The sequence below is a fragment of the Stylophora pistillata genome, chromosome 8, assembly GCF_964205215.1.
Source record: "Stylophora pistillata chromosome 8, jaStyPist1.2, whole genome shotgun sequence".
NCBI classification, from domain to species: Eukaryota; Metazoa; Cnidaria; class Anthozoa; order Scleractinia; family Pocilloporidae; genus Stylophora; species Stylophora pistillata.
In genome coordinates, this window is record NC_142526.1 from 9087143 (window position 1) to 9113724 (window position 26582).

The 26582-nt window shown below is 39.0% G+C and overlaps 2 protein-coding genes and 1 long non-coding RNA gene across 5 annotated transcripts in view; 2 read left to right on the forward strand and 1 right to left on the reverse strand.

Annotated features, from left to right (window-relative positions):
- The window catches only part of LOC111331980 (uncharacterized), a 38324-nt gene that overhangs the window by 9300 nt on the left and 2442 nt on the right, over positions 1-26582 (reverse strand). Inside the window, exons 2-13 of the mRNA XM_088731201.1 lie at positions 21947-22242; positions 21267-21390; positions 14852-14909; positions 12310-12628; positions 7573-7699; positions 6975-7249; positions 6331-6454; positions 5408-5467; positions 4524-4581; positions 1985-2303; positions 1025-1151; positions 344-392 (exon numbers count right to left, since the gene is read on the reverse strand). Of these exons, the coding sequence (XP_088587327.1) occupies positions 344-392; positions 1025-1151; positions 1985-2303; positions 4524-4581; positions 5408-5467; positions 6331-6454; positions 6975-7249; positions 7573-7699; positions 12310-12628; positions 14852-14909; positions 21267-21390; positions 21947-22239 (1933 nt within the window). The 5' untranslated portion in view covers positions 22240-22242. The remainder of the gene's footprint in view (positions 1-343; positions 393-1024; positions 1152-1984; positions 2304-4523; positions 4582-5407; positions 5468-6330; positions 6455-6974; positions 7250-7572; positions 7700-12309; positions 12629-14851; positions 14910-21266; positions 21391-21946; positions 22243-26582) is intronic.
- LOC148724833 (uncharacterized) lies at positions 17116-21214 on the forward strand. Its single transcript, XM_088731202.1, has one exon. The coding sequence runs from the start codon at positions 18094-18096 to the stop codon at positions 20971-20973; it is 2880 nt and encodes a 959-aa protein (XP_088587328.1). The 5' UTR covers positions 17116-18093; the 3' UTR covers positions 20974-21214.
- LOC148724834 (uncharacterized) overlaps positions 24820-26582 on the forward strand; it is a 2306-nt gene continuing 543 nt past the window's right edge. Inside the window, exons 1-2 of one of the 3 annotated variants that reach the window (XR_015991023.1) lie at positions 24820-25085; positions 26292-26582. The exon at positions 26292-26582 is cut by the window's right edge and continues 543 nt beyond it. This is a non-coding gene — a long non-coding RNA (uncharacterized LOC148724834). Of the gene's footprint in view, positions 26224-26291 lie in introns of those variants that run through there. The other 2 variants (XR_015991024.1, XR_015991025.1) reach the window with 2 other exon arrangements.

Consider the following 26582-nt stretch of genomic DNA (forward strand, 5'->3'; position numbering starts at 1 on the left):
CCAGTAAAAATTACAATTATATCATATTTTCATGATGCACTTCACAAGGGTCCAATTGTGAAGGTTTTCAATCACCAAAATGCAATCACAGGTCTGGAAATCCATAATGTTAAGTGCATTACAGCAACCAAGCAGAACAGGTGACTAAATGCATGTAGTTTCCTCATATTTAATTTAGTCATGTTTCTCTTTTCTCATCATATTTTTATCAAGCATAGAATCATGTTTGAGGATCAGGTTTTAGGCTGCATATAAAGAGGTTTTAGGAAATTGTGTTTCCTGAAAAGTCAAACTGCAGTGAGTGTCAATCAAAGACAATGTGCAAAAAGTTGAAGTAACATACCATCATTAGATGAATCTATGCCTGAGTCATAGGTATCTGAAGAATGTCCCTGTAAAATAAAATTTTGAAGCATTCAGTAAAATATGCATTCATTTTGGTTTAAAAATGTAGCACACTCTGTTGGCTTTCTTTCAAATAATTCTAAATGAAAATCATCATCATCATCATCATCACCACCACCTTAATCACAATCATTATGGAATAGCTTTTCACAAAAAAGGCAGTTACATTCTCCCACAACAATAAAAACTAGTTGTTACCCTGGAATCAAGGATAATATATTCTGCCTAGTCTGCAGATTGAAAATGTCTCTGGAAAGCCCATTTTCAAAATAGTTTGGATATATCAACAAAGTTGAAATGATAAATTGGCCACCGTAACAATTACAAAAGCTGACGTTTCGAGCGTTAGCCCTTCGTCAGAGCGAATAGAGGAATTGTGGGTTGTGTGTGCTTTTAAAGGCAGAAAATGGAGCTACATTATCGGTGGGAACATGGCAACAAGAAATTAATTTATTCGTGTGCAACTTTGAAGACCTATGTATGACTAAAGAAAAATACTTTGTAAAAAATGACTGTAGTTGATGAGTCAACACAATAAGTGTGTATTTCAGCCAAAAAATAGTTGTAATAATAACAAAGATTATATAAGTTTAGTTCTACTTTAAAGTGGTTTACCCACCGCTACTATGCCATGAGAGCAGCCACCCCCTTCATCATGCTCCACTGGAACATTTGGTCTTAAAACATGGACTTCATGTCCTTCTGAATCATTGCCTCTACGATCTTGTACCATTGACTCACTGAAGCTAAAAAAAAAAAAAAAAAAAAAAAAAACCAAAAACAAAAACAAAAGACACAGAAAGATTAATGAATGTTTTCCTCTTCTGCACATTTTATTTGGTACATGCCTGTCTTAATTATCCAATTGAGCTACAGCCTGCTACTTTTGTGCTTAAATTCTACTTAATGTAGTCACCAAAATACACTTATCATTTCCATGCCAAAGTCAAAAAGCATGGCAAATGGTAAAAAAATTCCAAACCTCCATATTGTGCTCAGAGATACCCCAGATACCCCCAGATGCTGAGTTTTCAATCACAATATCACTATGGCAGTTTTGCCAAGATCTGCTCCTGAATTCTAGAATAGTCACCAAAACTGAAACAGACACTGATATCCATAATACAGAAGCAGATCTGGGTAAAAAAACCATATCACATTTCTAAGTTCTAGGGTAACTCCAATCAAAATATGAAAATTAAGTCAATTTTCTGTGACTTATTCTCTCATGCCTTCTAGAAACAAAGTTGCTTTAAGCTCTAATTTAGTTGTTAGGTAAATAATTTTATACAAATTCAATGGCAACTTAGGTTATTTAGACTTATGCTGTTGAAAAATAAAAATTGTGTACTTTACACCACATATTTTTCCCAAATATTTTAATTATTACTTGCCATTTTCATTCTACCACTGGAAAGTCATAAAAAGAATGAAAAACATCAATTAGCATATACTGTTTAACTTATTTACAAAACTATTCAAGCTGAAATTACAAGTAGGTTTGCAAAACAATAACAGATCATTACAATGAGAGACGACATACTTTTAATCACACTCCTCCGAAGCTTCTCTTACCTACCTGACATTCTGTACATTGTTCTGAGGGAAGTTTGGAACTCCATCAGATAACACAGCCTCAGTAGCAGGTAGGTGATCCAACAGCGATAAGTCTGTGGTATGCCTTGCCAAAAAGCTTGGAGGTATACCAGTTACACATGTATATTGCTGGTTGACTTCAGAAACAGCTAACTGTGGATAACTTTGACTCCCTTTTGCTGTAAATGTCTCCATCAAAGCCTGTTTATGAGATGTCTTGTTCACTTCATCTTTCTCAGAGATTTTAACACTCTCAAATTGAGATATAAGAGTGGTAGTCCTTGTCTGCTCTTGTAAATCATCTACAGACAAAAATATCATATATTTAAGTTTATTTCAAAATATTTAATTTTTTTCTCCAATAACTGAATTTTCTTGAGCAAGATGCATTACATTGACTTTTACCCATTTACTTCCTGATCAAAATGATCTTTTTATAGGCTACCAAATAATGAGCCTTTTGTACATTCATGTGTTTCTGACAACTCAAATAGAGTATCCATAACTAGTTCTGTTATCAGCAGTGTTCCCCTCTTTATACCCGACATAAGTTTCATCAGAACATAGCTAGCAGAGTCTTGCAATCAAATTCATTATACGTGAGCGTGCCCAAAATCCCAATAGTGCACGCTGATAGCATCAGCAAATCCAACTTCGCCAGAAATTTTTCTTTTTGCGCGAGCGGCCATTGTTAGCGCGGGGAAAAATAATATATTTCGCGACAATAATGGTTACAAACAGAAACTCGGCCTACTAGTCCGAAAACGAAGACAATGTTTCGACCTTTTCCCTTGGGTTATAGTTCTTAAATGAGGCAGAAAAAGAGAAAAACAAAGGAAAAGGAGACTCTGCATCAGCGCCGTCACGATTCGCTTCAACTGATATTGTTGTCCGTTTTTCGCATCAGATTTGATGCACAATTCCACCGGCTATGTTCTAAATCAATTGGTTCATGCTTTCAGCTGTGCCCTATCGAGTTATGGAGCACGTGGGAAGTTTGGAGAGCACTCAAGAAGCTAGAGTTGCCCAAGGCTTTTGCCTCGGGCAACTCTTACGCTTCTTTCGTGCTCTCCAAACTTCCAGCGTGCTCCATAACTCGATAGTGCACGCTAAAGCATGAACCAATTGTTAAGTATTACATGGCTGTAATCAGCTTCACTTGTGCAAAATCAATTTTCATGGAGAGTGGACAATACCTTGCTGTTTATATTGTCTCCTAGCTACGGGTTACCTTTTTAATAATAATAATAATAATAATAATAATAATAATAATAATAACAATAATAATAAAAAGTCTTTATTCTATCATAAGATAAAACTACATATCTTATGTTACAATGAATTTGGAAAAACTACAGAAATCTACATACATATTATGAATTAAAAAGTATGTCATTACAATAAATGGAGCTTAAAATAATATCAACCTATTTACAAAGGTGTTCATAGAGCGCTGTCTATTAATTTTTGGGCGCGTGCAGCCTTTTTTCCAAAGATTGTGTACATATGTCTTTTGGACAGGAATGATGTCTTTCAGGGGGTGGCAATCCGTTGATTTTAGTTTCTTCAAAATGTTTCGGTCTTGTTTGTTTAAGAGGTTCCTGATTTAAACTGGAAATGAGAAAAAACCGCATTTATGACATCGGTCTAAAAAATTTTGTACAACTGTGTATCATATATTTGATCATATATTTGATCCCAAGACAATTTTTTTTTTGACTATGCAATAATTAAATACATGAGAAAACTTAATAAATAAGGGTGCAGGACATCCTAAAAAACCATAGGGGCTTGCCAGATAAAAATCCCATGCCAACTGATACCTCTCAACCAATTTCTCACACATTGCTAATGTTTAAACAGGACTGAAGTTTCAAATTATATGTTAGAGAACTACTTACATTCACTCATTATAGAGAAACTAATAAAGAGGAGAACATGAGGGGGGGAGGTTCAAAGTACTGCAAAACCACAAACAAAATAGAACAAACTGTTTATTAAAGATTATCTGGTATGTAATGCTTATTTTGTTTGACGATTAACCACAGGTTATTAAAATGTAGTAAAGAACAAACTGCAACACCAGAAATGGTTTATTTCACTGAACACCATGAATTTGAAATTATAAACATTGCACACTGTAAGGTCTGAGATCACTGCAACACTTCAATGCGAGTTGTTCTTCACCTCAATACCTCATTCAAAAAGGGGTCAACACCACAACACCAAAAACCCCAATGTCCCCTCAATAAATTAAAGGTTGCAAGGGAAAAATGTGACTTATTGCACAATATTCCCATCTCTACTCTGTGAACCCAAGAACTGCTGAAAGCAACACTTCAGAGTGTTTGTTTAATGCCATGGGTGAGACACTTATGAAACAAGGGGCATAAATGGGTGAGTTGCTAGACATTAAAACACTAGTAACATGATAATCAACTTGTTGGAAGTGTTGGTTGCGGTGGTAATGGCAATGTCATTTGAACCAATTTTGTTAGATCACACTGGTGAAAGTGTAATACCTGCTCCTGACTGTCCTGAGTCTGTGGAGAACTGGCTGGAGTCTTGTATTTGGTCTTCCTGGAAAAAAATTGAAAAAAATATATAATTAGATTGTAGAGCATATCTCCTTCTATCCTTAATCTTTTTTAACGAATCCCTGAGTCTAACAAATTAGTCAGCTTATATTAGGAACTTGTTACATATATTACTGTTGCTGTAATAATATAAGCTACTGTTATCAATGATGAAAAAGTCTCCTACCTAGAGCATGATTGTTTTAGTTTACTCTCATGTGATTTGCAAGGAAATAAAATTTATCTCAAAAACCTTGTATGCATTATAATTTGTCAATAAAAGAAAATTTGACTGAGTGATGGTTGCAGAAAAAAATGGTCCAAATTTATAAGGTTTGTTTTTTAACAGAATATCATTATCAACTCAAAACAAGCAATTTTATTTATTTAAAAAACAGAAATGCTCTAGCTCTAAGCAGCAAAAGCTCAGGAGTTTTTTTTCTTATTTCACAATGGAATGACCCCAATTCCTATAGATAGGTAAATGGGAGACTTAGCCAAACCCAAGTCAAAGCTGCCAAATTAAAGAGTATATTTTTCAACTCCAGGCAGTCTCCATGTTAAGTTAGTATCTATATGCATGATGCACGATCCTCGCAGTAGATAGCGCTATTTGTGCAATAGCGAAAATCAGACCTGAAAAAAATCAGGCCTGTACGGGACTCGAACCACTGACCTCTGCGATACTAGTGCAGCGCTCTACCAATTGAGCTAATAAGCCAACTGGGAGCAGGCCGTTAAGTTGATTCGTAATAAACCCATGAAAGTGATAAATGAGATAGAATAAATATATGAAGTTCATATATTTTGAACTGCGGTCTTCAAAATACCTTTGTCTGAGGAAATTCTGAGTCTGAGGAGTAAAGGCCTGAGTCTTCACCTTTCTCTTCCTTAAAAACAAGTCAAAATGTCATTTACATAATCCTTATTTCCAGCAGTACATTCCACATATTTCATAAGGAAGCTCAAAATGGATTTTAAGAGGTACAGTTTATTTAAGTCGAACGATAATTCTGTAAAATTAAGTAACAACAGTGGAGGGCAGCAGGGAAGTCACCATGGCAACAAAGCCAAACTAACTTAGGTACCTGTCAAAACAAACACTAAAAAAGAGTCTGGAATCAATGCTTACCAATTAGTGGAAAGAATCGAAAGGGAGGGAAACAAAGCAAGCAAACCTAGAAACCAAGTAAAGGCACAGAAAGTTCCCCACAAACCTCCCTTGAGACCCCACCTCTCACAAGCGAGACTGCTGCATTGACTTGGTTTTAACCTGGCCTAGGTTACAATTAGTCTTATTTACCATACTTATATCTACGCATGACATGCTAATTTAGGTGGCTCTGAACTGTATGTACAGATTTTTATAAAAGTTTGAAAGAACATGGAAAATGTGGTAACTATTTTGTAAAGAACAGCTCCCCTCCACCAACTGTGGGCCAACAAATAACTGACAGGCCACTACCAATTATGACCAACAGGTGATACGATGAGGGTTATTGGAACAAAACTTTGAATGTGCTGTATGTATCTTATTCTCAAAAAGCAAAGTATGTCAAATCACACCACAGTGCTTTGCAAATAACCTTTAGGGACATCATATGTCCCAAATGTGAAAATGGGTATTCCAGGAAATCTCCACCTGGTAAAGTGACACAACATTAACCAACATAAGGCATTAAATACAGAGCAAAGTAACACAAAGAACTACTTAAGACTTTGCAAAATGATGTACTGTCTGAGTAAGACGAACCTTATAATAGACATACAACACACTATCTCCCTTTATCATACTGTTTGTATATCTTCCACTCCAGATACCACACGCCTTGCCAAAGTCAAGTTTCGCTTGCCCAGTTGCCCTGGCAAAATAAAATCTGCAAAACAAAGTTAATTATAAGTAGAGAGGTCAACATAAGTTGTAATAGGTGAATCAAGGATGAGGCATCAAAATGTTTAGCTGCATGACTTAATGTAATGTGTACTCTCTTAAATTTATTTTCAGGTAGTGAAATAAATCACTTGTTCTGTACTTGAATGTTGAAGATAGAGATTGCCAGCCCTTGGGGACCTTGTAGTAGTTTTATGATTACAATTATTGTAATTACAAGTACCCTATATTTGCAGCCTATTAACCATGGATTATCTCCTAATTTATCAGTGAGCAACTGTTAATTGGTATAGGTAATAGGGCGTGGTCATGCTAAAATGCAGACTGCAGACTACAGACTGCAGACTGTGCAGATCATACTGAGTGGGGAATTATTAAGAATTACTTATTCATTTGATAATTAACCTTCCAGTCCAGTACACCTATCATTGTCCCTGAAAAACTTTGTGGACAATGCAAGCTTCTAATATTAAGGGCTTTTAACTCTCATGACAACAAAATATTACCTTTCAGTGCCAGCAAGAATTGGGAAAGTATCCCTGAGCTTCTGTTCCATTTCTTCTTCTGTCGAACTTACTGTAAATAACACTTGCCCACGTTTTCTTTTATCTTTCTTTATCTTTGCCAAAGTTATTCTTGTTGGCATCCATACTTCGCTTGATCCAGGCTTTCTAATGACATCCTCCTCTGTTATGAGCGTTACAGACTTTTCGATGACATCACCAGCAGCTTTCCTCTTCCTCTTTTTAGGAGGACATTTGCACTGATTTGTAGCCATATCCTTTTGAAAAATGAAATTTAATTAACTGAAACAGTAAAATAGGGCATGTCTCAGCCCAACCCAGCTTGTCAAAGAACGAAAAATCTGTATTCACAATTCTAAACCAAACATTTTTAATATTTGGTGAACCCAAACATGGCAACAAGAAATTAATTTATTCGTATGCAACTTTGAAGACCTATGTATGACTAAGGAAAAATACTTTGTAAAAAATGACTGTAGTTGATGAGTCAACACAATAAGTGTGTATTTCAGCCAAAAAATAGTTGTAATAATAACAAAGATTATATAAGTTTAGTTCTACTTTAAAGTGGTTTACCCACCGCTACTATGCCATGAGAGCAGCCACCCCCTTCATCATGCTCCACTGGAACATTTGGTCTTAAAACATGGACTTCATGTCCTTCTGAATCATTGCCTCTACGATCTTGTACCATTGACTCACTGAAGCTAAAAAAAAAAAAAAAAAACAAAAAAAACAAAAACAAAAACAAAAGACACAGAAAGATTAATGAATGTTTTCCTCTTCTGTACATTTTATTTGGTACATGCCTGTCTTAATTATCCAATTGAGCTACAGCCTGCTACTTTTGTGCTTAAATTCTACTTAATGTAGTCACCAAAATACACTTATCATTTCCATGCCAAAGTCAAAAAGCATGGCAAATGGTAAAAAAATTCCAAACCTCCATATTGTGCTCAGAGATACCCCAGATACCCCCAGATGCTGAGTTTTCAATCACAATATCACTATGGCAGTTTTGCCAAGATCTGCTCCTGAATTCTAGAATAGTCACCAAAACTGAAACAGACACTGATATTGTCGTGATATTGCGTTACACGGTCACGCCACTGGGCCGATGAACAGTTTATATTTAGAACACTTAGGAGACAACGACAACACACGTGGCGGCAGTCGAGTTCGCACAATAAACAACACTTTTGAGTTCACAGAATCGTGACATGGTGTCAGGAGTGGGAGTATGAATCATTTTGCGAATAAATGTCGCGCTAATCCCCGAGGAGTGAAAAGTAGAGTTTCGGCGGTCCACGAAGCCGTCGACATGGGAAACGACCCCTACTACATTGGTGCTACTACTAGTAAGAGCAAAGGCCAGGAAAAATTGGCAGTGGTCAAACTCCATATTTATGGGCCAGATCCCAAGACAGAAGTCCAGTTTCAAATAGATACTGGGTCGCAGTGCGACATTCTCCCGGCCCAATTATACAAGCAAATCACTGGGGACACCCTCCTTCATCGCCTCAAACCATGCCAAAAGGAAATAGTCTCGTACACAGGGGATCGCCGCAAAATTGCTGGTAAAGCTACCCTGCCTGTGTGGTCCCGTGGACAGCGGAGGTCAATGGAGTTTAACATCTTAGACGGAGACTATCAACCGATTTTATCATTGAACACCAGCCTCAATCTTGGCTTTGTGAGTTTGCATAATTGTGACGTCCTAGCATTACACGTCAAGTGTCCCAAAGCCTCCTTGCTCGAAGAGTATGAGGACGTATTCGACGGATTAGGGGCCCTACCGGGAGCATACAAAATAGCCATAGACGAACAGGCGCAACCAGTTGTCCACGCACCGAGGCGAGTGCCAGTAGCCTTGCGTCCACGCATCAAAAACAAGCTGGACGAACTTGTTGATCGTAAAGTTATTATTCCAGTAACAGAACCGACGCAGTGGGTATCCAGCATGTTGGCCATAGTGAAGCCAAACAAAGTACGCATCTGTATTGACCCGAGAGATTTAAATCGTGCCATTCGGCGAGAGCATTACCAGTTGCCAACTATCGATGAAGTGGCCTCCCGTTTAACAGGTGCCAAGAAATTTACTCTTTGTGACGCCAAGGATGGCTTCCACCAAATCCTCTTAGACGATGCTTCTAGTTTCCTGACAACGTTCAATACGCCTTTTGGGCGTTATAGATGGGCCCGCATGCCTTTTGGTATCTCAAGTGCGCCTGAAGTTTGGCAGCGACGCATGCATGAATTCGTAGAAAATTTAGAAGGAGTTGAAGTTATCGCTGACGACTTCCTCATCGCTGGATTTGGCGAAACTGACGCAGAGGTCAACTCGAGCCTTGAAAAGAACGAACGTGCGTTCTTCAAGAAATGCCGGGAGTGGAACCTCAAGCTCAACAAACTCAAGCTGAAAAGATCTCAAACCGAAGTGCGTTTCATGGGCCACCTCTTGACTCCTGATGGTCTAAAGGCAGACCCAGCCAAAGTTGAAGCTATTTTGGATATGCCACCGCCGACTGATGTGAAAGGCCTGAAGAGGTTTTTGGGGATGGTCAATTATCTGGCCAAATTCTTGCCACTCCTGTCCGACATGACAGAACCTTTGCGAAGGCTTGAGGACAAGGACGTCGAGTGGTGTTGGCTTGCACAGCATGAGAAAGCATTTACCACAGTCAAAGAATACTTGGCCAAGGCCCCGGTATTGAAATACTATGATGTTACTGAAGAAGTGACAATCCAATGCGATGCCAGCATAACGGGTCTAGGTGCAGTACTGATGCAAAAGGGTCAGCCCGTTGCCTTTGCCTCGCGAGCTCTGACCGACACCGAAACGCGTTACGCTCAAATCGAGAAAGAGCTCCTCGCCATAGTGTGGTCAACCGACAAGTTCAATCAATACATACTGGGACGCGAAGTTGTACACATCAAGTCTGACCACGAACCACTAAGGGCAGTTTTTACCAAGCCAATACACAACTCACCAAAGAGACTCCAGAGAATGCTGATGGCCCTTCAGAATTACTCCCTGGATGTGCAGTATAAAAAAGGGGAACTTATGTGGGTATCAGATGCACTGAGTCGAGCATACCGCAACACCACCGAAGCCTCCAAGCACGATACAAGTCTGATCTGTACACTTGCCGAGATAGATCATTCAGAAAACCTCTCGATTGCACCATACAGGCTCGCTGAATTCAGAAACGAGATTGCCAGGGACCCAGTGATGCAAAAGCTAATCGGAGCAATCAAGGGTGAATGGCCAGTGTCAAGGAAGTTCTGTACCCCTGAGCTGACGCCTTACTATGACAAACGAAGTGAGCTTATAGAAGACAAGGGACTAGTATTCCTGGGGGAGCGATTGCTGGTACCCCCTTCCCTGAGAAAAGAAATGTTAAAGCAAATTCACCGATCACATATTGGAATCGAAGGGTGTTTACGTCGCACTAGGGAGGTCCTCTATTGGCCCCTCATGAATTCGGAAGTAAAGGACTTTGTTTCCAAATGCTCAATCTGCTAGTTGTACCAGCCAGATCAGTGCCGCGAGGAATTGCAACCGTATCCGATCCCGTCGCGTCCCTGGTCGATGCTAGGTGCCGATTTTTTTGACCTTGGGCAACAACATTTCTTTGTCCTAGTCGACTACTGGAGTGGGTTCTTTGAAGTCCAGGAGGTTAAGGTGGCCACATCTGCTAGCGTGATAGCTGCGTGTAAAGTACAATTCACCCGCCATGGGATACCAGACGTGCTTATTACCGACAACGGACCTCAGTTTACGTCATCGGTGTTCAGTGCATTCGTGAGAGAATGGCAGTTTGAACATAGAACTTCGAGCCCCCGTTACCCCCAGTCAAATAGCCGCGCCGAGAATGCCGTGAAGACCTGCAAGAACTTGATGACGAAAGCGAAAGCGGATGGGCAAGACCCGCTGTTAGCCCTTCTTGATTGGCGCAACACCCCAACAGAGGGTCTAGGAACATCACCCGTACAAAGACTGATGGGACGCCGCACACGCACTTTCTTACCAACCCATGAAACGCTCCTGCGGCAGCCATCACACCAGGAAACAGCCACCAAATTGGCTGAGCGCAAGAAAAGACAAGCTCAACAATACAACAAAAATTTTCGCCCTTTAGAGGCACTAAAGTGTGGACAGGCCATCAGGATGCGGCTTCCCGGAAGGGAGGAATGGAGTCTGGGGACCTGCATGAAAGCCTTGGGGAACAGGTCTTATGAAGTTGAAGTTTGCGGCAGGCGATACCGACGCAACCGTCGGCAACTGCGCCTGACCCCGGAAACAGCACCACCTATGAGTCTGGTAGAACTAACTCCGCCCGAGTCTACCCTCAAACCGGCGCCAAATCTGACAGAGCCAGGACCTCCTCCACCGGAGTTCCGTGGCGAGACCAAAACAGAGAGAATGCCACCTGAAAATGAAATGGGAACTGAGCTTGAGCCACAAAGGATTGAAACTCGTCGATCAGAACGCAGACGTCGACCGCCTTTGTGGCATCAGGATTACCATATGAACTGAACATTGAATGATTGAGCCGCTAAATAGTTGTTGGGTTCTGTTTCTATCTTTTTATGATTTCAATGAAGAACAATGTTTTATCGATTTTATGTGATTTGAACAGTGATCGAAACCGAACATTAAGTATTAATTAACTTTTGAAGGTAAACTTTGTAAAAAGGGGAAGATGTCGTGATATTGCGTTACACGGTCACGCCACTGGGCCGATGAACAGTTTATATTTAGAACACTTAGGAGACAACGACAACACACGTGGCGGCAGTCGAGTTCGCACAATAAACAACACTTTTGAGTTCACAGAATCGTGACAGATATCCATAATACAGAAGCAGATCTGGGTAAAAAAACCATATCACATTTCTAAGTTCTAGGGTAACTCCAATCAAAATATGAAAATTAAGTCAATTTTCTGTGACTTATTCTCTCATGCCTTCTAGAAACAAAGTTGCTTTAAGCTCTAATTTAGTTGTTAGGTAAATAATTTTATACAAATTCAATGGCAACTTAGGTTATTTAGACTTATGCTGTTGAAAAATAAAAATTGTGTACTTTACACCACATATTTTTCCCAAATATTTTAATTATTACTTGCCATTTTCATTCTACCACTGGAAAGTCATAAAAAGAATGAAAAACATCAATTAGCATATACTGTTTAACTTATTTACAAAACTATTCAAGCTGAAATTACAAGTAGGTTTGCAAAACAATAACAGATCATTACAATGAGAGACGACATACTTTTAATCACACTCCTCCGAAGCTTCTCTTACCTACCTGACATTCTGTACATTGTTCTGAGGGAGGTTTGGAACTCCATCAGATAACACAGCCTCAGTAGCAGGTAGGTGATCCAACAGCGATAAGTCTGTGGTATGCCTTGCCAAAAAGCTTGGAGGTATACCAGTTACACATGTATATTGCTGGTTGACTTCAGAAACAGCTAACTGTGGATAACTTTGACTCCCTTTTGCTGTAAATGTCTCCATCAAAGCCTGTTTATGAGATGTCTTGTTCACTTCATCTTTCTCAGAGATTTTAACACTCTCAAATTGAGATATAAGAGTGGTAGTCCTTGTCTGCTCTTGTAAATCATCTACAGACAAAAATATCATATATTTAAGTTTATTTCAAAATATTTAATTTTTTTCTCCAATAACTGAATTTTCTTGAGCAAGATGCATTACATTGACTTTTACCCATTTACTTCCTGATCAAAATGATCTTTTTATAGGCTACCAAATAATGAGCCTTTTGTACATTCATGTGTTTCTGACAACTCAAATAGAGTATCCATAACTAGTTCTGTTATCAGCAGTGTTCCCCTCTTTATACCCGACATAAGTTTCATCAGAACATAGCTAGCAGAGTCTTGCAATCAAATTCATTATACGTGAGCGTGCCCAAAATCCCAATAGTGCACGCTGATAGCATCAGCAAATCCAACTTCGCCAGAAATTTTTCTTTTCGCGCGAGCGGCCATTGTTAGCGCGGGGAAAAATAATATATTTCGCGACAATAATGGTTACAAACAGAAACTCGGCCTACTAGTCCGAAAACGAAGACAATGTTTCGACCTTTTCCCTTGGGTTAGAGTTCTTAAATGAGGCAGAAAAAGAGAAAAACAAAGGAAAAGGAGACTCTGCATCAGCGCCGTCACGATTCGCTTCAACTGATATTGTTGTCCGTTTTTCGCGTCAGATTTGATGCACAATTCCACCGGCTATGTTCTAAATCAATTGGTTCATGCTTTCAGCTGTGCCCTATCGAGTTATGGAGCACGTGGGAAGTTTGGAGAGCACTCAAGAAGCTAGAGTTGCCCGAGGCTTTTGCCTCGGGCAACTCTTACGCTTCTTTCGTGCTCTCCAAACTTCCAGCGTGCTCCATAACTCAATAGTGCACGCTAAAGCATGAACCAATTGTTAAGTATTACATGGCTGTAATCAGCTTCACTTGTGCAAAATCAATTTTCATGGAGAGTGGACAATACCTTGCTGTTTATATTGTCTCCTAGCTACGGGTTACCTTTTTAATAATAATAATAATAATAATAATAATAATAATAATAATAATAACAATAATAATAAAAAGTCTTTATTCTATCATAAGATAAAACTACATATCTTATGTTACAATGAATTTGGAAAAACTACAGAAATCTACATACATATTATGAATTAAAAAGTATGTCATTACAATAAATGGAGCTTAAAATAATATCAACCTATTTACAAAGGTGTTCATAGAGCGCTGTCTATTAATTTTTGGGCGCGCGCAGCCTTTTTTCCAAAGATTGTGTACATATGTCTTTTGGACAGGAATGATGTCTTTCAGGGGGTGGCAATCCGTTGATTTTAGTTTCTTCAAAATGTTTCGGTCTTGTTTGTTTAAGAGGTTCCTGATTTAAACTGGAAATGAGAAAAAACCGCATTTATGACATCGGTCTAAAAAATTTTGTACAACTGTGTATCATATATTTGATCATATATTTGATCCCAAGACAATTTTTTTTTTGACTATGCAATAATTAAATACATGAGAAAACTTAATAAATAAGGGTGCAGGACATCCTAAAAAACCATAAGGGCTTGCCAGATAAAAATCCCATGCCAACTGATACCTCTCAACCAATTTCTCACACATTGCTAATGTTTAAACAGGACTGAAGTTTCAAATTATATGTTAGAGAACTACTTACATTCACTCATTATAGAGAAACTAATAAAGAGGAGAACATGAGGGGGGGAGGTTCAAAGTACTGCAAAACCACAAACAAAATAGAACAAACTGTTTATTAAAGATTATCTGGTATGTAATGCTTATTTTGTTTGACGATTAACCACAGGTTATTAAAATGTAGTAAAGAACAAACTGTAACACCAGAAATGGTTTATTTCACTGAACACCATGAATTTGAAATTATAAACATTGCACACTGTAAGGTCTGAGATCACTGCAACACTTCAATGCGAGTTGTTCTTCACCTCAATACCTCATTCAAAAAGGGGTCAACACCACAACACCAAAAACCCCAATGTCCCCTCAATAAATTAAAGGTTGCAAGGGAAAAATGTGACTTATTGCACAATATTCCCATCTCTACTCTGTGAACCCAAGAACTGCTGAAAGCAACACTTCAGAGTGTTTGTTTAATGCCATGGGTGAGACACTTATGAAACAAGGGGCATAAATGGGTGAGTTGCTAGACATTAAAACACTAGTAACATGATAATCAACTTGTTGGAAGTGTTGGTTGCGGTGGTAATGGCAATGTCATTTGAACCAATTTTGTTAGATCACACTGGTGAAAGTGTAATACCTGCTCCTGACTGTCCTGAGTCTGTGGAGAACTGGCTGGAGTCTTGTATTTGGTCTTCCTGGAAAAAAATTGAAAAAAATATATAATTAGATTGTAGAGCATATCTCCTTCTATCCTTAATCTTTTTTAACGAATCCCTGAGTCTAACAAATTAGTCAGCTTATATTAGGAACTTGTTACATATATTACTGTTGCTGTAATAATATAAGCTACTGTTATCAATGATGAAAAAGTCTCCTACCTAGAGCATGATTGTTTTAGTTTACTCTCATGTGATTTGCAAGGAAATAAAATTTATCTCAAAAACCTTGTATGCATTATAATTTGTCAATAAAAGAAAATTTGACTGAGTGATGGTTGCAGAAAAAAATGGTCCAAATTTATAAGGTTTGTTTTTTAACAGAATATCATTATCAACTCAAAACAAGCAATTTTATTTATTTAAAAAACAGAAATGCTCTAGCTCTAAGCAGCAAAAGCTCAGGAGTTTTTTTTCTTATTTCACAATGGAATGACCCCAATTCCTATAGATAGGTAAATGGGAGACTTAGCCAAACCCAAGTCAAAGCTGCCAAATTAAAGAGTATATTGGGTAGCCAGTTGTCTGAATAGCAATTACAATCTAGTAAAAAATGAGATACAATACATAAATGAAGATCATATATTTTGAACTGCGGTATTAGATACGTATGATGCACAATCCTCGCAGTAGATAGCGCTATTTAAGCTATAGTGAAAATCAGACCTGAAAAAAATCAGGCCTGTACGGGACTCGAACCACTGACCTCTGCGATACTAGTGCAGCGCTCTACCAATTGAGCTAACAAGCCAACTGGGAGCAGGCCGTTAAGTTGATTTGTAATAAACCCGTGAAAGTGATAAATGAGATACAATAAATATATGAAGATCAATTAGTAGAGCGCTGCACTAGTATCGCAGAGGTCAGTGGTTCGAGTCCCGTACAGGCCTGAAGTGACTGGCTGCAGATGTCACTGCAAACAGCTGTGTGGAGGAATGGAGATTCCTTGTGTGTTAGTGTTTAGTTGTTTGAGTAAAGCGAAAATTAATCGCTTGAAAGAACTCTTGGAGAGCAAGATATGTCGATAAGCACACGAAGACACAAACGGCTCTTTTAGGAGCCACCACTCAATAAAAAAGTCGATGAACTACTACCCTGCTGGCATAGGCCTTTATTTGTTAAGTTCCCCTACAGTCCATGTAAAAATAAAGTCCTCTGCGCTCAGCCTGTTAAATCTTCTTCAAGCATGCCCCTAGTAATTATCCAAGTTTGTGGATAATCTGATTTGCAAAACCGGTCAGAACCTGTTTTAAACATGTTTTTATGCGCACACATCCAATTTACGAAGCGTGGGAATTCACCGGAAGTTGAAAGTTGGCTGAGTACTACCGGGAACTAATTTGTTTCTAAGCAACAGGCCGCGCATGCTCGAAGAAGATTTAACAGGCCGAGCACAGAGGACTTTATTTTTACGTGGACTGTGTAGGAGAAGTTAACAAATAAACACCTCTGCCAGCAGGGTAATGAACACGCTCTAAGTTTCTTTTATGTTTATTTCTTGGCATCTTAAACACGAAGGCACGCTATAATAAGGAAGACTTCCCTGGGAAGACCTAGCTAGGCTCATTTGTCACTCACCGTTGATGTGTGCGGGTCAAATTTAAATGCTGATAGACAAACAAAAGGAGCTAATGAGAGATTTATTGTTTACTTCCACCAGCATGGTGGCATGAGGTAATGTGCGAACCACCTACTTTGATCTCAAATTTACCGCCACAAATAAAGACAGTTTCCATTGGAGAAAGGAAACACAAATCTCAAAAATTCTTGTATTGTGATGAAGACAAAACAATTTTGAGGAATGCGCCCGCTGTTCACTGCTTTGGAGTAGCTGTAGCTCAAGCTGACTTGACTCTAAAGAGTTCTACATCACACGACGGTTGATTGACAAACAGTCCAGTGGGACCTAAGGCTCCTTTTATAGCGTGCCTTCGTGTTTAAGAATTTTATGAATATTAGGTTTTTGAGAACTCCAAACACAGATATATCTATGGATAAGCCACACCCTTGATTTTCGGCTTCAATTTTGTGAAAAAAAGTGTCACTTATACATGGACATTTACAGTATACTTACTCTGAAACTAAAGAGCAAACAACAAAATTTTGACCAGAACTTGTTGACAGTACCCCTGAGCATAAAAACTTTGTGATGTGCTGGACTGTAATGATCAGTAGCACGCTTGTCACGCGCAAATGGAAAAATCACGGATTTGCTCGAATCTTTTAAGAATTTCTCGGCGCACAATGATCGGACCTGCTTGAGACTTTCCAAAATAGTTACACATATGTTAAAGATGATTTTGGACTAAACAGAGGTAGAATAAAGGTTTTTTGAAAAAATTGAATCGGAGCCGAATTGTAAAGTTAGCGACAAAAACATGGCGTCACGCGTAACTCGCGTGGGCTTCACTATTCACTGTTTTTCTGTTTTTGCCAGCGTAAGTTTCGTCTATAGCCGTAAAACTTAACAGGTGATGAAAATGGTTCCCTTTTAAGCGAAGTGGCAAACAAAATCCTGACAATTGGGGCTAAATCTTTGTTAAAATCAACAAAAGTGTTCAACATATAATGCATCACGCTTAAAGCTTGGTAGAGACAGATCATTTTCAATTCATTGTGCGAGTCATAATTCCCGAGTGACAGAACAATTTAACCTCAAAATGTAATGCTCATAAGTTGCTTTTCGCTCTCCTTCCGTTTTTTGTGTTTTTATTGAAGCGTTGTCGAGATATGAATTTTTTTCTGCGTTCTAAACAGTTGGCAAGCGGTGTGATCTGCCGCGCGATAATTCTGGTCATTGAATTTCCCAATCGTCTTGTTTACGAAGAGTGCACTGGAGCGTGTAAATGTTAACATACGCAAAATGCTCAAATAACAAGCTAAATTTTGCTACCAAAATTGATCGAATCCGTTGAAAGCCGACGAAAATATTAGCAATAAGTTTTGTTCGAAACATTTGGTCGACAAGTTTGATCCTGAGGAAGGTAAGTGATCGAATTTCGAGAAAAAACAAGCGCGACGCTCTAGTCATTTTGACGGCTTCCTTCGCTTCCAAATCGTCCCAAAGTCTACAGAATCAAGCATTGTTTTCGATTTCCTTATTAGGAAGTAAAATATTGCATTTCGTCAGAAATGAGCGGGAAACCCCCTGAGCACGTGCCGCATGTTTCAAGGACGCAGTCAAGTACACGTAAGTACAAAAGGCTGTGTTGTTCGCAAGCACAAGGCTGTGAAATTGAATGCAAAGATTATGGATTCTGGAGTTTCTAGGATTCAAATGTGGCGAGAACAAAAGAAGAAGGAAAGACAAGAGAAAAGAAGAGCACATTATGAGAAAAACCGAGAGAAAATTATTGAAAAGGTCGTGGAAGCCAGAAAGAAAAGTCGAGAAGCCAAGAGCGGACAACGGCGGAATGTTCCTATCAAAGATGCCACAAAGAAACGTCGGCGCGAACGAAACCAGCAAAAGACAGGTTCAAAAAATAAAGGGAAACTTGAGGAACAGAGAAAGATGGCTAGAGAACGAAGTAAGCGATACCGTCAAAAAAAGAAAGACCAAAATGCACAGGTTCAAGCGGAAGCCACACCGATCGACGTTACTGGTACGCCGTTCCCAAACAGGATGGCCAAGAAACGTGCCATTGGACGAACTAAGAAGAGTCTCCCAGATACACCGGAGAAGAAAGCAGAAATAATGGCAGCTATATCAGAAAGTCCACGTACAAGGAAAGTACTCGAGAAACGCGGACTAATGAAAACACCAGAAGAGGAGAAAGAAGTGAATGCACTGAAAGCGCTTGCTAGCGATCTCACCCAAGGCCTTAAAGCCGTCAAAAATGACAAGTCAAACAAAGGAAGAGCTGCACTTGTCGCGGCAAAATCACTTTCTTTTGGTCAAAATGTTAAAAAGAGTAGAAGCCAGAAGACACTTTCAAAGCTCATAGCCTTGGATAGAAGAAGCATCAAGTCGGGAATTGAAAAACGCGAAATGATCTTAAAAGGTGAAGAGTCAAGCTGGCTTGCAACCAAACGAAAAACCAGGCGGGATGCAGTCACTGAAGAAACCAAAGAGCTTGTTTATGATTATTGGAAAATGGTAGCAAGTAGACCGACAGGAAACAAGAAAGACTTGATTAGAAAACGCGTTGGAGTGAAAACGTGGGTTGAACATCCGAAACACGTGCTTGAAAAAACCCAAACGGAAGCCTACGTAGAGTTTGCGTCAATGCATCCAGAGATAAAGATATCTCAGCGAAAATTTGAAAACCTGAAGCCTTATTTTGTTAGGGGGGCAAGGGAACGAGATAGGCAGACTTGCATGTGTCGTCAGCACGTTGAACTTCAAATTGTCTTCAAAGACTGCATGAAGTTTAGGAAGAGAGTGATTGATGAAAGCAGGGAAGCTAATCAAGCAGCTACAGAAGTGTATAACTCAGTTGGAAATATTATTGCGCAAACACTTTGTCCCAAACCCGAAGATCAAGACTATCATAAATTGAAATGCTTGAAAAGGGAGTGCAAAGACTGTGGAGTTCACAACTTGGTTTTGTTGCCAGAGGAGAAAGGTGTTGGCAATCACGAAGTGAAATGGAAGCGTTATGACTATGTGTCGACTGGAAAACTTACCACTGATGGAAAAGACATGAAGAAAATAGCCCTTGTCGAGAAGTGCACAGGACCAAAGGAACTGTTTGATTATTTTATTCAGCTGTTAGGACAGTTTCCTTACCATTCCTTTCTTGCTAAATGGCAGAGGGAGCAGCTAGATTCTCTTCTTGAAAACCTTCCTCTTGATCAAGCTGTGTGCATCCACGACTATTCCGAGGGTTATGCCTGTCGGTTTCAAGATGAAATCCAGTCCCAATACTTTGACGTAAACAAAGTAAGTCTTCATGTCACAATTCTTTACAGGCATTCAAGTGCTGAGGTGGATGGCATCCAGAGCACAGAAGAGGAACCAGCAATTTGTAAAGAGCATTTGTTTGTGATTTCCGATGACGTCACCCAGGATCATGACTCTGTCCTTCACATCCAGAAGTTAATTTCAAACCATTTAGAAGAATCAAACTGCACTATCAAGAAAATGCATGAATTCACAGATGGATGTGCAGGACAGTACAAGAGCCGACACTGCTATGGTGACCTGTCATGTTCCCTGGCAACTCTTGGATATACAGTCCAGCGAAACTACTTTGCCACCTCCCATGCAAAGGGAGAACAAGATGCAGCTGGCTCCCATGTCAAACAGAAGGCAACCTCAGCAGTTCTCTCCAGGAAAGCCACACTATCAAATGCAAAAGATCTTTGTAACTTTCTGAAAGAGAACTTCTCTGAACCAGCTGCTTCCTCATTTCCTGCTAGGCAGAAGTCAGTGCAGTTAAAGCGGCGCATCTTTTTCTATTTGCCATCTACTGGGGAGCTGAGTGTTGCACGTAACAGGGACGGTGGAAGATTCTGCACTGTCAAAGGCATCCGCCAACTACACTCTGTAAGAACTTGCAGTGAACAGCTAAAAGTCTACACAAGAGAAAGGTCTTGTTACTGCCATGGTTGCATTGTTGAGGATTTTGACAGCTGTGAAAATAAGGAATGGGTGGGCAACTGGAAGGAGATTGTTCTGTCAAGAGAGCCCTCAGGTGTCATGACCAGGACAACTGAAGATGCAAGCACCATTGAACATTCAGTTCAAGTTGCCGACCTGGCAACGAAAGAAAGCACTGTGGCTGTGGCAGCTGAAGATGATAGCCACTATGATTACTACCTCCTTAAAGTTACTAGCAATGGAGTCATTTCCCTTCAAGAAAACTTTGAGGATCCTTATAGTGGAAGCATTTATTCCAAAGGAGAAGCTGTTCTTCTTGGAAATTTCTTTTTAAGGGAGAACATTATTGATCGCACATACAAACTAGATGATAAGGTGGCAGGAGTATTCCCAGGAACTGTGCGGTACATTTGTGGACCACTTGTGTCAAAGCGAAGGAGAGCAAGACCAATTTATCAAGTTCCGTTGGATGAACATGAACAAATTCTGGCATCCCTTTAACTGTTTTTGCTCTTAGTAGCTTCAAATTTACATTTTTTGCCGAAACTTTCCTTAAAATATGGTATTTATGCATTTTTTTAAAAAAAGGGCGTGGTCGCATTGCATCATGGGTAATAGAAAATTAGCTTGAAAGGCGTCCGAATTGATCAAGATGACCTAATTTCAAGATAGGAACTAATTTCCTTCCCTTTCTGACTTATTTCTAACAAAAATAGATTCATTAAAATATTTTTCAATTTTACCCCAATGTTACGCCTTTGTACATCAGAACTGTGCTACTGATCAATACAAACCTCACAGTAGATGTACAACACACTGTGTCCCTTTATCTCCCGGTTCAGGACTTCTCCACTCCAAATACGGCGCTCTCCACAGAAGTCAAGTTTTTCTTTCTGAACTGCTTTTGCACAATAAAATCTGCATATGGAAGTTGTTTACAAAAATAAAAGACAAAATTAATTGAGGATTCTGTTTCTTGTGTTTCCTTATATTAACAGTCCAGTCTTTGAAACAGTAGAATTTTTTGTACCATTGAAAATGTCACAGTCAACAAAATTAAAACAGGTAAGGACAAAAATATCTTGAACAGCTATGTACTGTGTTTCATCAGTTAGATATACATGTATAGACACACAGTAAACAAAGGCTTCTAATTAATAATTCACTCAAAGGAAATAATTACATGTAACTAGAGAGCAAGTCACAAATTGTCAACATCGTATTCTTCACTCTTCAAGACCTCAAAACCATCCATCAGTGAAATCACAGACTCAACAACATCCCTTGGATGGATCCTGTTTGACAAATACTTCAAAAGTTGTAATTAAGAATTCAGTACACTTCAAAATATTTTACTAAGTTCTTTCAAATTTTAATTTGATTAAAGTTTTTCAAATTATAATCAATTTAAATGTCAAATTTTTCATCAGACAAGTTTCAATTATCCAAGTTATTTTACTTTGTAAAATATTACCTTTCGGTATTAGCAAGAACAGGGAAGGTCTTTTTTAGTAGGTCTTCTACATCATCTGATTTCATGCTTTTGGTGAATGAGATTTGTTTACGCAGCTCTGGATTTCGATTGATGTCATTGAACATAGTGATCGTAGTTGGCATGAACACTTCATCTGTTTCTTCCCTTTTGAAAACATCTCTCTCTCTTAAGACCACAGCAGTCTTTTTTATAGCATCATTAGGACCTTTAAATTTCCTTATGGGTTTCTTCCTTTTTTTATCAGGCGGAGATTCATCACGGATAGAGGCCATTCCCTGCAAAAAACAAGATTCAGTTACCTAGCATACATATCAACCAACATACACACAGTGTTAAGCTGAGCTTTGTAACCATCCTTTAGAGTGTCAAATTGTTTGAAAGACAAGTTGACCACCTGACTGACACTGGAATAAACCTATATCTTTGAATATTTGACAACATTCCACTGCACAGTCTGCCCAATCAAAATTTAAATGCTGGCTTTGAGTTTGTGTGGCTGGATGTTCTATTTTGATGTAAAACATTAGGTGCTTTAAGGTTAACTTATATTGACCTGCTTCCTCTCAGCACTTAATAAGAACTTTTTTCTTTAACCCTAAATGCTGTGTCTGGTCGATGCACAGACATCACCTGGGTTCCCATAAGGAACATTTAAGTTTTCATGCATAAAAGGTGGCGGCATCTGTAAATGGTGCCAGGAGGCCACCAAGTTAAAAGCCTCTCTATTTCAATCTGTTTCATCTCAATTTCATGGTCTTAATTAATGTTGAATTAAGTATATTGTAAAGGCTAAGGTGAGTTTTCACAATGCCTTCATAAAGGTATTTTGATGAAAAGGTTTGATTTTAAATGGTTTGTCACCGTTAGCAGCAACACTAAAAAAATACTAATAATGTGGTAAAATGGATAATAATAAGGGTGACTAGTTGTATGCATGTAGGTAAATTTCAAACTCTTAGGTGTATATTAATGTTTATTCCTATCTTTAGCTTGAATTTTTCAAGTTTAAATACCCTACTACTCCAAAGAAGCCAACCTGTGGAGATCTAAAATCTGAAGATTTTTCTCTTATGCCACCATAGCATCAACTCAGCAGCATTCCCCCCCCCCTCCCCAAACTAAAAAATCGATCCCCTCAGATCTCCCATAAAAAATGCTTTAAGAAACTGTAAGATTAGTTTCTAAAACCAAAATCGTTTTAATTTGAATAAACCTGGGAATGTGTTATCAGCCTACAGTGGAGCAAAGCTTTTGAAAGCCACTTCATCATTTTTATCCAGCCAGGAGCTTTGGTGGACCATACAGACTTGTTTAGTACCCGGGAGACTCCTGGATAATCCAGAAGAGTTGGTATGTATGCCATTCCATATGCCATTCCACAGACATACAATAGAACCTTTTCAATAGGGCATTAATTTTAGTTAATGAAAACTACTTGATGACAGCAAATGCTGATGGCAACTAATTCTGTCATCACCATGTCCCCACCAAAAGTATAGCTCCACTTTCAATTCTGCATATTAACTCACACACAACCCACAAATCCTCCATTCACTCTGACGAAGGGCTAACACTCAAAAATTCAGCTTTTTAACTCATTCCAGTGGCCAAATTACAATTTCAACTTAGTTGAAATAACCAAATTACCTTAATGATGACCAAGTGGGTTTTGCCTTCTACCAAAACAAAGTTGGAAGATTTTGAGCTGAATTGGATCTTTTTACCAAACGACATTGTTTTTTGTCGTTTTTTTCTCAGGTGGTAGTTACTAGGAATAATTTCAAAAAACTAAAAACTACATCAAACGAAGGAAGATCCCCCTCCCACGAAAGTTGTCTTGTTATAGCTGCCGCACTAACGCCGTGACACCGCTTGTTTCAGTCATGTGACCTAGTTTCCATGGCGCCAATCCCGGTAACCCATGGGCAAACAAAATTTGGCGAGGAGAAAGTATTGTGGAATGAAACTTTTACTTAAAAAGTCGGTCTCTAATGATAGCAATCCTAAATGATTGGAGATTCACCACAAAAGAATGAATGTCTTAACCTATTAGTAGAGGGTTTCTTATCCTCGGCTAGATCAAGTGACACATAAATAAAGCTTTTCTTTCATTCATTCACTCACAGTCACATTCGTTTACATAGGCAAATCAAAAACATAATTTTCTAACTCTTTACTCAAATATAACTTGCAATTTTCAGGACGACTGTGGCAGCTACCTCTCAATAAAATGCTGGTAAATTTAGTATACAAGTCAAATGACGCACAAATCAAGCGTGGCCTTTTCTTTGATGTATAGTCTTTGGTTCAGAAGTTTTCGTTCCTGACATTTCAATACACTACGTACGACATCATAATAAACGTCGCGTACGCGTGTTTACGTCAAACCCCACACAACAAACTGACTCAAAAGACGTGCTAAGCTACAAATACGTGAGTTGTGTCTAGAATATGACATTCTTCAATGATCTGCCGAGCGAGTTTTTTTCAAATGTTTCCGAGGAAAATCAACAATGCTTCCGTCCGAAACACTCATTTGAAAGGGTTTCTAAAGAGCGAAATTCTTGCAAGTGGAAGGTTTACGCATGGAAATGTAGACCTAAGTAATTTCATACTTGTTTGAAATATGTATTTCTCACCTTTGGAAGCTGAGCTTTAGATCGACCGCCTCTTTAACTCAATCTTGACGCAAAAGCGAGAAAATGCACTTCGAAAGCCCGCTGGGGGTTCGAATTAATCGCTCACGTGGTCAGCCATTTAGAGCGGAAATAAAAAATTCATCACTTTTGTTATTAGAGAGCTTTAGATTCGAGTGCGAGAACGAGTACGAGTACGAGTTTTAACCGCGCGAGATCTGGCACCAGTACCTCGTACTCGTAGTCGTGCTGACGAAAATTGTAACTTTAGATTCTAAACAAATGTATCGATCGGAGTGCGAGGGTTTTACTGTAACAATCTCGCCATGTTTAGCCAAAAAAACTATCCTATTAGCGTCCGTTTACCTCCTTTGCGATTTATGAAATCACAACGATGGGAGGCAACATCCTTACAAGCAGTATGAAAGGATTGACGATGTTTTTGACGCCATTTCTCCTGAAGAGTTTGCAGCCGAGCTCAGGTTTGTCATCACGGGATTGCCTCTCCTTCTTCGGGCATTAGCAATTCCAGAAATGTTTACTTGTGCCTATGGCACGGTATGTTCAAGAAACGAAAGGGCTGTTGATTTTATTGAAACTTTCTTCTTACCCATGTCGTCTCTCGGATATGATTCCTCGCTTTGTTCAGTGCCCGAGCTGAGCTTAATCTTCAACGAGGTGATCAGCTTTACTTACACAAACCATGGGTACTTGCTCAGAGATCTCGATCAACCCTGGCTGAGTAGCTAACATCTGGATGACTTTGCTCTTGCTGTCCATGGAAAGGGAACAGCTCTTGAGAATTGCTAGGGGTTTGTAGACCTGACAGTTCGCCCAATTTGTCGCCCAGGAGAGAACCAGCGTGTACCCAGTGGGCACAAAAGGGTACATGCCCTAAAGTTTCAATCATTTGTTGCGCCAAATGGTTTAATAGCCAATTTGTATGGACCGGTTGGTAAGCTAATACGATTATTTGCATCGTTCTGCTGTAATGCCTCCCCTTATTTAAGCCCCCAAATTTGAAACTGAATTGAAGTGTCACCACCGTAAATCCTCGAATAAGCACCCCCTTCGTATAAGTTCCCCTCCTATCGACCAAAAATTTAAAATAAGTACCCCCCTCAAATAAGTGCCCCCTCCCCTCCCCTCATTTTGTGGATGAGTAGTGAGACAGCAAAGGATGCATGGTTTTCATCGTGTAGTATTAGATTTGTACATTGCTCTAATGGTGAGTTAAACTCTAGGATCAGTTTTTTACGTCAATAAATAGTTAATTTTGTTTATGTGTAGATGATGTATTAAAAAAATGGTCATGTCAGGCCACCATTTGGGAAAAATTAAATAAGTGCATTTTCTCATAAATTTGAATTAAGCTCCCTGGGCGCTAATTGATTTGAGGATCTACGATATCTACACCTAGAGGAGTGGGCTGGAAAGATCAAAGCTATCAGGAAACATTTTCGGTAGTCAGCCCCTTGGTAAGAGCTTCATTAAATGTAGCCTACCCTTGAATCCTTACACAAATATCTATAACCCAGCCCCTACTAAATCAAAAATGGCTATTAACCAATTAACTTGGAAAATCGAAAAAAAAATTAAATCACAGTTTGTAACTCAACAGTTACCTACATCTACACTAGCTACTGATATAAATCCAAGTATGTTTACTTTATAAATTTTCATTTCAGAGGGTAAAAGGCATGATGCTGGTATGTTAATGTTTGGCCTCCTTCATAACCTTCAGCAGCATTCATTTGATACCAGTGGACAACCACTGTGTATATATGGCGACCTCGCCTATCCACTCAGATTCATCTTGAAGGATGAAGTAAAGTCAGGGAAGCTGTGGAGTGGGTGTTTAGCAACATAGTAACATACTTCGCTTTCCTAGATTTTAAGAAAAACTTAAAGATTGGATTAAGTCCAGTAGGTGTAATGTATTCAGTGTGTGCTCTGCTTCGGAATGCACGTACCTGCTT

Excerpts from the sequence above, each read along its gene's own strand:
- LOC148724833 (XM_088731202.1), top strand. The coding sequence starts at position 18,094 with ATGTTTCAAGGACGCAGTCAAGTACACGTAAGTACAAAAGGCTGTGTT.